At 47.2% G+C, this 16,834-nt stretch overlaps 1 protein-coding gene across 4 annotated transcripts; it reads left to right on the top strand.

Moving 5' to 3' along the window:
* The first annotated feature begins 12,730 nt into the window (after window positions 1-12,730).
* Window positions 12,731-16,535, top strand: LOC120694045 (putative anthocyanidin reductase). 4 transcript variants are annotated; one of them, XM_039977229.1, is made up of 6 exons: window positions 12,737-13,032; window positions 13,138-13,820; window positions 13,956-14,125; window positions 14,998-15,210; window positions 15,305-15,708; window positions 16,171-16,535. In XM_039977229.1, exons 2-6 carry the CDS (start codon window positions 13,709-13,711, stop codon window positions 16,301-16,303), a joined length of 1,032 nt encoding a protein of 343 aa, XP_039833163.1. In that variant the 5' UTR covers window positions 12,737-13,032; window positions 13,138-13,708; the 3' UTR covers window positions 16,304-16,535. The 4 variants fall into 4 exon arrangements, with proteins under 4 accessions (XP_039833169.1, XP_039833163.1, XP_039833166.1 ...); XM_039977232.1 differs by having other exon boundaries at window positions 12,737-13,072; XM_039977235.1 differs by having other exon boundaries at window positions 12,731-13,820; window positions 15,446-15,708.
* Window positions 16,536-16,834: the final 299 nt, after the last annotated feature.

The raw sequence follows: 16,834 nt of genomic DNA, 5'->3' as shown, positions 1-16,834 counted from the left end.
GTTCAAGATGGCTGCTCACTTCCACAGCAACGTAGATCCACTTTGGATCACTTAGGAGGAAGGAGACTGTGGCAGAACCGCCTAAATTATCCCGGCTCAAATGCGTAAACCATCACCATAAAGGCAATATTAGCTTAAACGCACTTCAAACGGAACAATTTTTGGTCTGTCGGGTAACGTCCCGATACAACCACCGATTCTCGGATCGAACAAGCATACCCCGCACGAAGGCGAGTTCAGAGATATTACAACCACAATTTTACAACACAGGCATATTAAAGATTACAAACCAGTTCAAAAGATTATTACAAAACCAACTTAAGTAAAACAGTTATACAAAACATAAGTGTAGAATCAGAGTTTAAAACAGCGGAAGATAAAACATGACGGCTACAACACGTCGCAAAAAGGATACCAGGCTAGCCCAGGCATGGTATCACTCGTCATAGTCATTGCCGGCCGAAGACGTATCCCACTCTACGGACCAGCCAGGAGGCAACGAGCAAGGATAGGTCAAGCTAGCGATCTGATCCTCAAAACTCATACCTGAAAAAGGGTTTCAACAGCAAGGCTGAGTATTCTAATACTCAGCAAGACTTAACCGACAACGGGTATAAGTAGCCCACCTTAGCTAGAATATGCAAGGCTTTGCAAGGCTCTGGTTTTTCATTTGCTGAAAAGCAATAAAGAGTAGGTCCTTACTTTCAAGTTTTAGCTTCAAGATTCTAGTTGATTAACCATTCTATGTATGCATCTACTAACCAAACATGGTGGAACTTCTAAGCAAACATCAAGATTAATGAGAATATTGTTGCTCTTATTACTCTGTATGGCAAAGAGATCAAGCAGTCTCATTTCATCGTGAGAGGCGGACGATTCTGAATCGAGATTCAACCTTGCAAGGGTAACCTAGCACACACGTCTGGAATACCGTCGGGTCATTCCCAAACAACCGTTAACCTTTCTTTCCGGCTTGTGGATAGTGCCACTCTCCCCGACTACAGGGCTCCAAGGCCAAACCTTGTCCCTAGAAGTCGTAGTGTTGCGCAACATATAATAAAACCTATCCCTACTGAGAGAGTGGGAGGTATATCCACTCCCCGGTCCAATCGGCTACTAGGCTTGCCGCGTACCATATTTACGGCATGTGACTAGTACTTTCAAAAACTTAACCAGCACTACCACACACCGCGACCTTAGCAAGTTCATCAACACAGACGGGGTCTCACATAGGACATGATATCGAACACAACCCCGTCCGTCGTCCTTATATTGATAACAGAAAGTAAACAAGCAATTCCTATAAAGCTCGCGAGTGACAGGCAATCACTCGACTTTTACCGTTCCTATAAGCTTAGCAATTACTCGAACTCAAGTCTAGTGTTCAGTACATAGGTTCCTAGGATCATGCATCTAGGGTTTCAATCCAAATCCTAAGAACTGTAAATGCACAAGTACGTAATACAGTAAATGATATTAATTTGAAGTATAGGTTATGTCCGGGGCTTGCCTTCTCGATAATTGCTAACTATTTCAGCCCTAGGCTCTTCCGAACTTTGGTCCGGGGCTTCAGTTAGTTCCGCAGTGTTTACTTGAGCTTCGAGATCACCTCCGTCAGATTCCGGGATCAACTCGTACGTCCCGTCCGATAAGGCAGTCGTGTCTATATGTAATGCAAGAACAACATTATAAATAAACATGGGCAATCATTTATAGAGTAATTAAATAACAAATGTAACTACACAAGGCATCATGATCAATAGCACAAAAGAAGTTAACTAACTTCATAAAATGAGTGGTGGTGGTTTCCTATACAATTAAGTCATGGTTTGTAAATAAATCAACAACTCAAAGTACAAATAGTAATAAAATCTACCAAAATTACACTAAACAGAACATGAACAAAGTAATCTACCCTACAAAAATCATATCAATACATGTAACCATTTAATCATAATAAATTATTTATGCAGGCAACACCTAGTACAAGCTTGAATTATACAGATCAAAATGGATCAAAACAGAAGCTCAAAATTTAAGAGGAGATCTACCCAGGGATGATATATCTACTGTGAATTTTTCATGATTTTATCTACACCGAAATAACTCTGAGAAAATAAATAAAACAAGCAACAGATTAGCAAGATTCATTTTTAGCCCCTGTTCTAGCCACGAACTAAGGCTCAAACTTCCTGGACAAGCTAATATACTCCAGAAGAACACTCAGGAATATTTTCAGGATTTAACAAGAACAGGAACTATTTATCATAAATAAAGTATACTAAACAAGGATTAAATCAAATAAATAGCTACACAAGAGAACTGATCATGAAATTTTTATAACAACGCTAGTGTAACATGATTCAACTACCACAAAAATTTCAGAGCAATACAAGCTTTTAAGCATCAGATAAGAAAAAGATTAAAGAACAAGTATTTATATACCTATTAACACAAAACTATTTATACAGCAAAAACTTGCAACTAAAGCCTAACATATTATGGTTCTACTGCATAGAGCTCTTCAAGAGGATTCCAAAACATCAAGTTTTGCTATTTTACGAATTTTCTACAAATTGATATTGAATTTCAAAGATCACAGCAAACTATTTCAAACAAGTCCTTAGAGCACTATTCCTCTGAGTCACTGACATCGCAGACAACCCCCTGAGCTTTCTCAAATTCAAAACCGAGGTCCTCGGGTCGGGTCAGAGGGGGAGGCGAGGTTTGACCGGCGGTTTCCCGGCGAGGGGCTCACCGGCGGCGAGGGTGGAGGGGTGCGTGAGCCTCACGGGTTCAAGGCGCACCTCTGGGTGCTTGGAATCAAGGCTAGGGCGGTCGGAGAGGGGGTGTCGACGGCGAGCGGCGGCTTGCGGGCTCGGAGCACGGCGGCGGGGTGGCTCCGGTGGTGTTCGGGTGAGGGGAAATGGCCTAGGAGCTGCGCGAGGTCGAGGCGGTGCTAATGGTGGGGGATGTAGGGGTGGAGCGGGTCTGGGTTGGCGGCTCCGCGGTGGGGTGGAGCTCGCCGGGGTTCAAGCGGGGCGGCGATGGTGTTCTGCAGCGTGGGAGCGAGGAGAGAGCAAAGGAGCGAATGAAATCGAATCCTGGGGTTCTTGTAGTGCTCAGGCGCGCGAAAGATCGAGAGCTGGGCCTCTGGTTTGGGCTCTCCACGGCGGCGTCGCGGTGGCGGCCGCCGGGGAGGTTCTGGGCTCGGCGGGGGCGCGTGGCGAGGGGTGGAGGCTCCAGCGCGAGGCAACAGGAGGGGGAGGAGCTCGCCGGCGATGCGTGGAAGCCAGCGCACGGCGAAGTAATGGCCGGGAAAGCCGGGAAGGCGTCGGCGGGCGGCGCTGTCGGTGGCCGGCGGCGAGAAGCAGAGCAGGGAGGGGGAGATGGTCATAAGGGCGATTTTGCAATTTCCAAAAGTTCTAGGGACCTTTCTGTAAACAAGCAATAACTTTTAAACTAAAGCTCAAATGAAAAAGTGCCCAACATGAAAGTTGTTCAACTTTTCAAGATCTACAACTTTGATGTTGTGCAAAAATTTATTTGACCAAAGACTCAAGAGCTAAAAATAAAATCATTGAAGAGATTTTGAATTCTAGGAAATTTGTCTTTTTCAAAGCAAAATCACTTCAAATGTAGACTTACAAGCAAAATGACTACCATGCATTAAATGCACTGAAATTTTGCACAAACACCCTCCACTAAAACTATAATTACACAACCCATTCAACACAACTGCAAAAAGGACCTTGCATAAAATTATAATTACACATATAACCTTTCATAATTACAAAAAGATCCTTTTTACACATTTCAAGCACATGATGCAAAGCAAACCTACACCATTACTGTGCAGACACTTATTTAATTACTGTGCAAACACCCGGGGTGTTACAGAGACGAAGAGATAGATCTCCTCCTGGTCGTGGTGGAGGACATGGCAATCCTCATGGAGGAGATACACAGCTGGGACAGGGCAGAAGAGGTTTCCAGACAGCCTTCACTAGTCAGTACTGTGGTTTCAATCAGCCGAATCACGGGTTCTTCGGTGGACACAGGAGGCACTCTGATGGGGACACTGAAAGGAGAAGGGATAAGTCCTGCCCACTAGTGTTTCAGCATGAGGAGGACAATGTTAAAGTTAAGGGATTGACAACAAGCAAATCTTCCCTTGAGTGTTTTGTTTGGCGGGAGGAACCTGTTTGTCTCAACACTGCTGATGACCCAATGTTGGAGGAGGCAATGGATTGCTTGGTGATAAAGAATTCTGAGGAGTCTGATCTGATTCTGGAAATTCAGGAGATTGAACCTATTCTGGGAGTTAATATTGGAGCGCATGTGCTGTTGGAAATTGACTCATTTGATCTATCTATTGCTGAACATTTGGGCGGTTCTGTTAGCAAAGTTGACAGGGTGCTGAGCGGTACGGTTGAAAATTATTCTTCAGTATTGCCTGAAGTTGTGACTGGGCTTCAGACTCCTAATCCGGTTGAAGCAAATAAGCGGGCAGATGTGGAGCTGCAGAGTGAGATCTACAAGACATTGCAGTTCGGAGAACTTATGCCATCTTTGCAAGATGGTGCTGGTCACATTGCTATGGCTGAGATCATGCAAGAAGTTGCACCTGCTCCTTGCAATGTATTGCCTTTAACTGTACCCATTCTTAAGCCACTATTGTTGACACCTCAAGCTGAGAAGGGGGGAATTGAGTCTGTGAAGTACAAGAACAAAGGGAAAGAAAACTTAGAGAGTACCAAGTTGGGCGTGTTAGACAGCAAGAGGAAAAGTTCTCGACTGGCCAATAAACCTAAAACTAATCTCACAATGGCTGAGCAGGCAACTCAGCTGCTCATGAAGAAATGTGGGGTGCTGGAGCCCAACAAGAAAGCAGATGAGAAAGATCATGCCAACTTTAGAACCCAGTTTGTCGAGCCTATGAAACCAGCTATTGTTGGTGGGATGAGAGACACTTTTGGCCTGGATGAGGGTGGCTCTCACCCCCTGAGTGCTGTTGTCATTGATGCAGAAGACTGATGGGCCGAGGAGGGCCTCTGATGTGTGGGGGAGTGTGTGTTTCCTTTGTTTTTTAATGTCCTTCTTCCCTTGTGTGTGCTTAGTGTGGTCGTCGGGAGGGGCCCTGGTGGGGGTGCCTTCTGATATTGTTTCAGTCTGTTTGGGTTGGTGCTGCCTTGGTGGGGTGGCGCCCTCGCCCTATAATATGAGGATGTTGGGGGTGTGGCTGTCTGGAGCTGTGTGTGGTTGTCTGCTTGTATCTGAGGAGTCCCCTAGGTGTTCTAATGTCTGAACAAAAATGTGTCCTTTTAAATTGGAATGCCCGCGGTCTTAACAATCCTGCTAGGAAAAAGATTGTTAGGGACTTGGTGGCAGATTTGAGGAGCACTATTGTGTGTTTGCAAGAAACTAAGGTATCCATATGTGATGGGCTGCTCGTTAACGAAACTTTAGGCTCTGAGTTTGCAAAAAATTATGCATTTCTGCCAGCTGATGAAACCAGAGGTGGAATGCTAGTGGGAGTTCATGAAGACTATTATCATATTGTTTCTTCCTTCACCACAACAAATGCAGTTTCAGTTAAGCTACAGGCAACTACAAGCAACGTTTCTTGGTGGTTAACTACAGTATATGGGCCGCAGAGAGATGCAGATAAACTCGCTTTCCTCAATGAGCTGAGACAGATTAGCTTGACGACTTCTGACCTTTGGTTAGTTATTGGGGATTTCAACATGATCTTGCAGGCCACTGACAAAAGTAATGACAATATTAATCGAAGGTTGATGGGGGGCTTTCGCAAAACTGTGGATGACCTGGAGTTGAAGGAGATTAACTTGAAGGGGAGGAAGTTCACATGGACGAACAATGTCACCCACACTAGAATTGACAGAGCTCTTTGCACGAGTGATTGGGAGCAGATGATGCCTAATTGCATGCTGCAAGCCATTTCTTCCTTAGTTTCGGATCATTGCCCCCTTCTGTTGGTGGGGGACACTATTGTCAAACCTTACAAAGGATTCAGATTTGAATCGTTTTGGCCGCGGCTACAGGGATTCGCTGATCAGGTCACTGAGGTTTGGAATAAGCCGGTCGCGCTGCATAACCCATTTCTGAGGCTTCATACTAAATTACAAAGAACAGCCAAGAAGCTGAGAGGTTGGGCAAGATCTCTAATTGGAAACAACAAGCTGCTTTTGATTGCTGCCAAACAGCTTATTTGGATACTGGATGTTGTGCAAGAGTTTAGAATGCTAAGTGATGAGGAACTCAATTTGAAAAGGGACCTTAAGAACAAGTTTTTGGCGATGACAGCAATAGAAAAATTAAGAGTTAGACAGCAATCCAGGTTAACTTTCTTGAGAGCTGGAGACGCAAATTCAAAGCTTTTCTTTCTACGAGTAAATGGCAGAAGAAGGAAGAACTTCATTCAGAGTTTGAGAACACAACAAGGTGTAGTACACCTACAAAAAGACAAATAGGAGGCAGTACATGAACACTTTTCAGGTTTGCTTGGCAATGCTATAGGCAGAGAGGAGACTATAAACTGGGATAGAGTGAACTTGACAAGGCAGGATCTATCCCACCTTGAGGAGCCCTTCTCTGAACAAGAAGTGAAAGAAGCCATAATGGAGCTGCATTCAGAAAAGGCACCTGGGCCTGATGGGTTTATTGGGAAATTTTTCAAATGCTGCTGGAATATAGTAAAAGATGATCTGCTCTTGGCTGTGCAGTTTTTCTATGATCTTCATGGGCAACACTTCAACTTGTTGAATTCTGCGCATATTGTGCTTATACCTAAAATTGTGGATGCCACTGAGCTATCACATTTTCGACCAATAAGCCTGACAAGCAGCATTGCAAAGATTTTCTCTAAAATTTTGGCAGTTAGACTAGCTGGAAGCTTGGATTCACTGGTGTCCAGGAATCAAAGTGCCTTCATTAAAAGGAGAAGTATTCATGATAACTTCTTGTACACCCAGAATCTAGTAAAGGCTTTACATAAAGCGGGCAGGCCATCACTTTTCCTCAAACTTGACATTGCAAAAGCATTTGACACGGTGAGGTGGGATTACTTGATGGAAGTTTTAGAGCACATGGGGTTCAGCCAGAGATGAAGAGGATGGATCTCTATTTTGTTGTCCTCTGCAACCTCTTCAGTTCTAATTAATGGTGCCCAAAGTAGAAAATTCAGGCACATGGTGGGGCTCAGACAGGGGGACCCACTGTCCCCAATGCTCTTTATTTTGGCTCTAGAACCGCTGCAACATTTGCTGACCTTAGAAGAATCTGAATCAAACCTGTCACCAATCAACACAAGCATGGCAAAAATAAGAATTAGTCTATATGCTGATGATGCAGCAGTTTTTGTCAACCCAGTAAAAGAGGAAATTGATGTGATCTTGGAAGTTCTACAAGCTTTTGGGAGAGCTTCAGGACTAAAAGTCAACATTAACAAGAGTGCAGTGTACCCCATTAAATGTGACAACTTAAATATAGAGGAGGTAATGCAGAACTTCCCGTGCCAGATAAAATCCTTCCCTTGTAAGTACCTTGGTCTCCCTTTGAGTACCAGAAATCTAAAGAGAATTGAAGTACAACCTTTGCTTGACAAAATAGCCGCAAGATTACCAGCTTGGAAGGGGAAATTGTTGAACAAAGCTGGAAGGCTCACTCTTGTTAGGTCTGTTCTTACAGCAATACCAATATACTTTTTGACCGTCTTTCCATTGAAAAAGTGGGCAATAAAGAAAATAGATAGATTAAGAAGGAACTTCCTCTGGAGAGGGTCTGAACAAGCGAATGGAGGACATTGTTTAGTAAACTGGAAAAAGGCGATGTTGCCCAAGAATTTGGGTGGATTGGGGGTGCTGGACTTGAATTTTTTTGGCAGAGCATTGAGATTGCGATGGCTATGGTATGCATGGACTGAACCTGATAGGCCATGGGTGGGATCGATACCGCCATGTGATGAGGTTGACAAGCAGCTTTTCAGAGCAAGCACCATTGTACAACTAGGAGATGGAAACACAACATCATTTTGGAACTGCAGTTGGATGAATGGAACGGCTCCTAGAGATTTTGCGCCTGGGGTGTACAAGCTAGCATGGAGAAAAAATAGAACTGTGAAGGAGGACATCATCAATCAACAGTGGACAAGAGGACTTTGGAGGATGGACTCAGTAGAACTCATGGCACAATTTGTGGTACTTTGGGATGCTGTGCATCAAATCCAACTCACGAATTCACCGGACCAGATTTTTTGGAAATGGACAGCCAATGGGGTGTATACGGCTAAGTCTGCTTACCTTGCTCAGCTGAAGGGAACGTACTGCTCCTTTGATGCTGATGCTATTTGGCATGCTCATGCTGAAGGGAAGCATAGGTTCTTTGCGTGGCTCCTGGTGCAGGAGAAAATTCTAACAGCAGACAAGCTGGCGGCAAGAAATTGGCCTTCTTTTACTAACTGTGTTTTGTGTGATCAGGAGTTTGAGACGGCTACACACCTATGCCTACACTGCCCTTTTGCACGGCATGTTTGGCACCTAGTCAGCACATGGACTGCAGGAGTGATACAAGTCCCACAAGAACAAGATGAAGGCATTGAAGAATGGTGGAAGAGCAGCTTGGCGCACCTCAGTCAAGCTCAAAAACGCTCGGTGGCTGCAATCCTCACTTATACTACTTGGAACATTTGGAAGGAGAGGAATAGAAGAGTCTTCGAACAGAAATGCTTGCAGCCACATCAGGTGGTTTTGCTGATCAAATAAGAAATAAATCTGAGAAGGGTGGCTTGTGGCACACCCGTGGTGCATTAGGCATAGATATGAGTAGAGGTGCATCAGTTTGTTATGTAATATTTATTCTCTAAACCTGAATCTTGCTTGCTTCTCTTTTTAAATGAATCGGCAGTGCTCCTGCCAAGTTTTCAAAAAAAAAAATTATCCGACCGGTGACCGGTAACCGCCGGCCTCCGGTTCCGGTATACCGGTCCGGTTTGGCCGGTTACCGGTCGGAACCGGTCAAATCCGAATTTGAATTCAAACTTCCCAGTTCAACCGGTTCGTACCGGTATACCGGTGTAACCGGTTACACCGGTATACCGGCCGGTTTGACCAGTATACCGGCCGGTTTGGCTGGTAACCGGCCGGTTTGACTGGTAACCGGTCAAATTCAATTTTTTTTCTTTTTTTGTTTAAATTCAAATGCCCGCAAAGTATACTAAATAAATGTTTGTATAACATATTTCAGTCTAAATGAACCCTCCAATTCTCTTTTGTACTACTTTTACATTATATTTGTATACTTTTGTATGCACGCTTTTTTTGTTTAACTTCAAATCCCCGCAAACTATACTAAATGAACGAATTTTTGAGAAAATTTGACACCATTAGATTCATCGCACCTTGAAATATTTTTAGGAATTTTTCATTTTTTGAATTCAAATTTAAATTTTGAATTTGGACCGTTTTCATACCGGACCAAACCGGAACCGGTCCGGACCGAACCGGACCGGTTACCGACGGTTTGGTTAACCTGTGCACGAGGAGATTTTGTTACAATAATAGATACATCATCAGGGACAAAGTTTGTGGATTCTGATCCGGTATATAATGGCCTTCAAGAAGTACAGTTGGGTTACGTGCGCGCTATTGACGCAGACACATGAGCTGACCTCCTCGTGTGCAACATACTGCAGCGCGTGTGTACGGCCGGCTTATATTATAATCATCCAATCGAGGGGGGGCATGTAACGAACGGTAGCAAGCAGTATTCTGGATTCCTTGAAAAATGTCGCAGATTCCGTTCCTGCAGCGTGGCTCATACATGACTGAGAGGTTTTTTTTTATCTCAATGGAGAGGGTTTTTGATTTTAGCCTATCGCGAGAGCACTCCGGAATTGTACGATATGAGGCACAACAAATGATGTCGGAAAAGAAAGGAAAAAAATCAGAGAAGTAACAAATTGAAACACATCTTCTTTCTCCAGTAATGTGTCGTAGACCTGGGCATGGGCTGCCCGACCCGACGGACCCGACCCGACCCGCCCGAAAATAGCCCGACCCGACCCGACCCGAAGAGTTTGATGGGCGGGCTCGGGTCAAAATTTTTGACCCGGTATGACTGACGGGCCGGGCACGGGCTAAAATTTTTGACCCGAAACCCGAAAAACCCGAAGGAACCCGACATTTTACATAGGCCCGGCCCGACCCGACCCGAACCCGACCCGACCCGACTGGCTGTCGGGTCGGGTGCGGGCTCAATTTTACGGCCCGTCCACCGGGTCGGGTCGGGCACGGGCCGCTAGAAAAAACACCGGGCTTTTTTTGGCCCGACCCGAACCCGACCCGGCCCGGAGGATGCCCAGGTCTAATGTGTCGCCTCCGGCAACCTCCTTCTCCAGCGGTGATAGATCCAATCACTGCGTTTGGCAAGCTGGAGCTGGAGGCTGGAGCTGGAGTGGTGTGAGAGAAAAACACTATTACCTGGCTGGTGGCTGGAGGCTGGAGCTGGAGTGATGTGAGAGGGAAAAACTGTAGCACTGGAGAGCTGGAGACCAGCCGAACGCAGTGAATAATGTTTTGGGTTCGGAATTCAGGTTAGGATAGGGAGCGGGGGCAGTGGCGAATCTAGCCTAAAAATGTAGAGGGGGTCATGTCCACTTTCTTCTTCTTTCTCCTCTTCTCTTCTTCTTCCTCCCCTCTTTCTCTTCATTGTTTCATCCAAATAATAAAGGGGGGGCTTAGGGGGGTATCCATGGGTATTAGGGAGGTAGAGGGGCTTAATCCCCCCTAGCCCCCCATGTGGATCCGCCCCTGAGCGGGGGGATCTATGACCACCAGGTCTAAAGGGGTGCCCGTGGAGGCTGCCGGACTAGCAGTGGATTGTGGGCGGCAAGACCAACAGCAATAACTATGGATGGAAATGGGTCGGGTTGACCCATTGGGTAGTTGACCCGATCCACGAATATAGGGTCGATGGGTTAGGGTTATAGGGACTGATCCTAAATTTCAAAATGGGTCAATAGGGCCGGAACCTATTGACCCAATGAGTATTATGGGTCGACTCACTTGTCATATTAATGATCTTTTTATTTGATTTATTGGTTTTCTTCATTCTTTTGAAAAAATACAACTAGTCATAAGTTGTTAGATTCTATATACTTCAAAATATAGTAAGAAATATCACACGTTGGAAGTGAAAATGGATAAAATTAAAATCATGGATCGCTAGTAAACATATTTAATTTGATACATTGCTAACAATCTTAATATATTATTATGATATATTTTAATCTTGAATCTTATCTTTTCTAAAAGTGTTGATAGTATTCATGGTTTAGGATTATAGAAAAATATTTGGGTCGACCTATAATATTCAATGGGCCATCAAGACCATAACATCTAGGAGAAATGGGTCGACCCATGACCCCTAGAATTGGCCTCGAGACCATGGGGCCGGGTCCAAGGCCAAGGCCGGGTCGGCCCATTCCCATCTTGAACGATAACGCCACCGGACAGGGTGGGGGAGGCCGGTTGGGCGGTGCCCGACGGCGTGGAACCTGGTGGAGGCGGATGGGGAGGGAAGGAGAGGGCAGTACTCACCGGCAGGGTGGAAGGGGCAAGGGATAGAGAGGCTGGTTTGTCTAGGGAGGGGGGGGAGGGGGAGGCTAGATGGAAGGAAGGGAAGGAGAAAGTGGGAGGTGATGCCGGCAAGTGGAGGTAGGCAGAGGGTGGGATGGGGCACAGCACGGTAGCACCGGAAATGAGCCGGCCTAGTGGAGGAGGAGATTCTTTTCACGGGAAGGGTCAGAGCATGGACAAATGGATAAGAGGAGGGGGCTCTCGTTAGATGACTAAAGGAGAATGCTCTCTGCATAGACACCTCATTTTTGTTATAAGCTGTCATGGGGATGCTTTGCTCTCGGAGCTTCAAGTCTCTCCTGCTCCCTTCCTCCTACCGTGTCCTTCCTTTCACCAGCGCGTGGCGCGCTCATCAAAATGTCGTTCAAGATGGAAGTAGGGATGGCAACAGATATGTACCCGACGGGTAGTGGCCACCCATATCCGTATCTACTAGAATAAAATTTTATCTGTCGGGTTACCCGTATCCACACACGGGTAAAAAAATGCTTCTATATCTGTACCCGACGTGTAATTTGTACCTGACAGGTAACTCGTACCTGAAAGTATATCCAAAAATTACATATAAATATTAGACATTCACATAAAAATAAATCATTCGAAGCTTTATTACCACAAACTAATAGAAATACAGTAGATGGCTCATTGGCTCATCATCCTAGCAAGCTAATAGAAATTGGATGTGCCAAATTCATAGGCCATATGGGCCAAAATGAGTTAGACCGCACTTAGGCTAGTTTATTTTTTGCAGGTACCCACGGGTAGGCGGGTATGTGTAGTATACATCCACACCCGTATCCGTCATACCCAATGGGTACAAGATTTTACCCAATAATGTACCTATGGGTAAAAATTTATTTCATACCCATTTTTTTATCGGGTAAAACGTGTTTGGTACTCGAGTTTCGGGTACGGAAGCCACGATGAGAACGCAGGCGCCGTCATCGTACGCGGTGAAGAAGGACGTCCGTCCGATGATTTGGGCTTGTAGCAGCGAGGCGAGTCAGGTGAAGGCAAGCCCAAAACGACGAGGAGTGTCATGGGCCTTGCCAACAGATGAGCATCTGGGGGGCCGTTCAGTAAAAGAGGGAGAGGATCGACGAACAGAACAGCATGCTGCGGCCTTCTCCTGCCTCGGCAACTCTGTCCTCTTATTCCTCTTGCTTCCCATCAGAACCTTCCTGATTCTCCTACCGTCTAGGTTCTAGTCGTTCTTCCCCAACCATGTAGAACCGCCGTGCAAGTGGTGCGCATCATGCGCGGGTTAGGCACGAGCACGGAGCTCGCACTGTCGCTAGGCCACGGGGCCGGTTCAGAAAGGAAACTAACGCAGTACAGCATGTCTGCCGGAGCACCAACTCATCAGTAGGAGGAGGTACATCTGCATCGGCAGTTGAAGCTCTGGCTAGATCGAGGTCATCCCCTTTCAATTGTTTTCTGAATTTTGTGTACTTAAAAAGTTGTATGTCATTCGTCTCAGGTTTTGATTGAACGGAAGCCAAATCTGGGATCGAGAGAGAGGAGGAGCTCCGAAAATGCAAGGCTTTGCCGTTGGGGTGTCAAGCGTGGGAGCTAGCGGAGCGTACGTACTAGGCGACAAAGTTTGATTCTTCTTTCTAGCTCCGGTGGCGTGTATAACCGCGCCCGCTTGAGAGCCACACGAGACACTCCGCCGATGGGAAAAGAAGACGAAAATATACACATCAAGCAAGATGATACCCATATCCTTGCGTCCATTTTTCACCGTACGAATGCTGCGAGTCCACAACTCCTGATGGATGCTGGCCATGGCGCGCTCTTCTCGTGCTCCTAGTCCTCCTAGCTTGCGTGTGTGCGGTTCTGAGGTGGCCACACCAGCAGACGATGGATGAAATCGGCAACCTCAACCGTGACACGAGCCACATAGCTAGGCTGGCAGACCGGCCTGCCGGGAACGAAGCTCAGCTAGCTAGCGCTGAGTGTGATAGGGCAGATGATGCCACAGTCTCTACGCAAAAGGCTGGAATTATTCCGAGGGAGGGGAGGCGCGGGAGAAGCATCGATCGAGAGAGATGAGCAGCAGGGTGTGCTGCGTCACCGGAGCCGCCGGCTACATCGGCTCCTGGCTCGTGAGGAAGCTCCTCGGCCGAGGCTGCGTCGTCCACGCAACCTTGCGTGACCTCGGTAACGCACTACTGCACCTCTCGCTCCAGCCACGGCTAGCTGAGCTGAGCAACGGCGGCCGGCGAACCACCCAGCGTCCCTGTGGACACGATTCCTTATTAATTTGTGTTTGTGCATGCCTCTGTATGTCATCAGGGGACGGGAGCAAGACCGCGCTGCTGCGGGGTTTCCCCGGCGCGGCGGAGCGGCTGCGGCTGTTCCAGGCGGACATGTACGACGCCGACACCTTCGAGCCGGCCATCGCGGGGTGCGAGTTCGTCTTCCTCGTCGCCACGCCGATGGCGCACGACCCCACCAGCACCAAGGTACGCTATAGCTAGCTCGCCGTGAGTCCTGCGGGGTCCTGTTTCTTCATCACTGTGTTTCGGGAAAAACTCTTGTGTCGGAGCTGATGATCAAGCGCCCGAATCGATCGTGAGAGGCCACCTGCCCACGTGGTAGTCTCCCGGCCGGAATTTGCAAGCCGACCGCCGACATCCATTCATCTTCAACTGGGATTTTTTTGGGAAAAGCTATAGCTAACCTGAGTGATTTGATAAAGTCCGGCCTCAGGTGTTCCTGGGAGCTTGCAGCCAATGATTTACACAAAATGCAGTACTAAGCCGGTCCAGACGACTCGAACGCTTACGCAGTTCAGTAAACAAAAGAAACTTAAGAGCATAGCACTAGCACTCGATTATAAGGTAAGTGACGCCGATCATGTCAAGTGTGGTTGTTCATTTCCGTCAGCATCTTGACATGAACAACCACACACTTTCGACAAAGATATCATCACACTACGATCGGTAGATTTGCTTACGATCTTTATTAAATAATTTCCACGAACGAACTTAATTTCTAGATTTTTGCCGACTACTCCCTCCATTTCAAATTATAGGTTGTTTGACTTTTTTGACACCAAATTTAACCACTCGTCTTATTAAAAAATTTGTACAAAATATCACTTCTTTGTTGTATCTTGCTTTATCAATACAAGTTCTTTAAAAATGATTTAAATTGACTGTTTGCATAAATTTTTTGAATAAGGCGAGTGGCCAAATTTAGTGTCAAAAAAGCCAAACGATCTATAATTTGAAAACGGATGGATTACTAATAAAATCTCTGTGGACACCATCGCATCCTGGCATCACGATCTAGGTAATGCCTGACGATATACATTTGTGGTCTTGCGCCGCAGTACAAGAACACGACGGAGGCGACGGTGGACGCGGCGCGCATCATCCTGCGGCAGTGCGAGCGCTCTGGCACGGTGAGGCGCGTCATCCACACGGCCTCGGTCACGGCCGCCTCGCCGCTGCGAGAGGGCGGCGGCGGGTACAAGGACTTCATCAACGAATCGTGCTGGACGCCGCTCGACCTCTCCTACGGGTTCAGCAACGTCTACGTGGACGTAAGCCCCTTTCCCTGTATCAATCAACTCATCGCCCAACCGGTAGCTAGCTAGCAATGGCGAACGATCAACGACTCCAATAAACCACACACAGGCATACATGCGGTCCAAGTCGCTGTCGGAGAAGGAGCTGCTGCGCTACAACGACGACGAGACCTCCTCCTCCTCCTCCCGGCGCCGGGCGTTCGAGGTGGTCTCGCTGGTGTGCGCGGTCGTCGGCGGCGACACCGTCCAGCCGGACCTGGGGAACAGCATCCAGGTGCTGTTGGCGCCGCTGACGGGCCACGCCGCCCACCACAACTCCCTCCTGTTCTTGCAGGCACTGCTAGGCTCCGTGCCGCTGGCGCACGTGGAGGACGTCTGCGAGGCGCACGCCTTCTGCATGGATCAGCCGGCCATGGCCGGCCGCTTCCTCTGCGCCGCCGGGTACCCAAACATGCGCGACATCCTCGACCGCTTCGCCTCCAGGTTCCCCGACATCAAGATACGGCTCCAACAGTACGTCGTGTGCCATGAGCATCATCATCGTCAGATTGTTGTTGCATTGATCTTCTTACTTCCTGTTACGTTCATGAGACTTTTGTGGGCTAAATAACCAAACAGAAAGGATTTTTTGGAGCTAAAAGTAGGTTAGGAGTTAAAGAATGAGAAGTCCCTCTAGAAGTTTTTTGAGATTTTTAGCCTACAATTCCACCCTACCCCCGTGGTCCCCTCTATCTCCATCATGACTGGCTGCATGCATGCAGAATAGGGGTAGTAGGGTACTTTGTTCACTTCATTTAATGTCCTTTAGTCCCTCTAGTTCATAAAACCAAACAGTTAGAGACTAAACATTTTAGCCCAAGAACTAAAAGTAGCCTAGAGACATTTTGTAACCAAACAGGGCCTTAATGTGGCGGATTTGAGTGTATGATTAGTAGTTGCTGATCTCGTGTGGTGGTCTGCTGCGTCTGCGTGCAGGGTGACAGGGGAGGGGGTGAGGGTGCGAGGTGACACCACCAAGCTTGAGGACCTGGGGTTCAGGTACAGGTATGGCGTGGAGGAGACGATGGACGGCAGCGTCGAGTGCACCAAGAGGTTGGGGGTGCTCTAGGCGTTACGTTCACATGCTTGTGCAGATGCGTGCCAGTTCGGACTCGATTGCAGCTATTATCGTACGTGATGGTGGGGTGTGTGTGTATCTTTCGTGTGTGGATTTCCACCGACGATTTGTCCCAAATCCCGATGAGTTTTTTTCTTTTGACAATACCTACTTTGTATCGAGATGAAACTCAGTACAGAAAAGACCACGCCAAAAAAAAAAGAGCGTGCGGTTCTAGTTCCCAGTCAAAAAAGAAAAGAAAATCCCAATGAAAAGAACAAAAACAAATTTGATGGTCCCGATACAGATTTGCACTTTTGTTGGGCCGATCTTCAAAGGAGGCAGACTAGCCCAGCCCAGCCTTTCTCAAAAAAAAAAGCCCAGCCCAGACTACCAAACAACTCCCCCCGGCCTGCCACGTCTCGCGCGTCTGCTACCGCCCCCCGCCGACGAGGCCGAGCATGAGGAGATCGCATTCGCTCCGCGCAGCCCCCACGCCGCAACATTCTCGTGACGCCCTCTGCGGCCGTGCGCGGCCACGGC

This window comes from Panicum virgatum, chromosome 2K, assembly GCF_016808335.1.
Source record: "Panicum virgatum strain AP13 chromosome 2K, P.virgatum_v5, whole genome shotgun sequence".
In the NCBI taxonomy this organism is placed as follows: Eukaryota; Viridiplantae; Streptophyta; class Magnoliopsida; order Poales; family Poaceae; genus Panicum; species Panicum virgatum.
The sequence above is the reverse complement of the archived record's forward strand: the minus strand, read 5'-3'. Positions and strand labels throughout refer to the sequence as shown.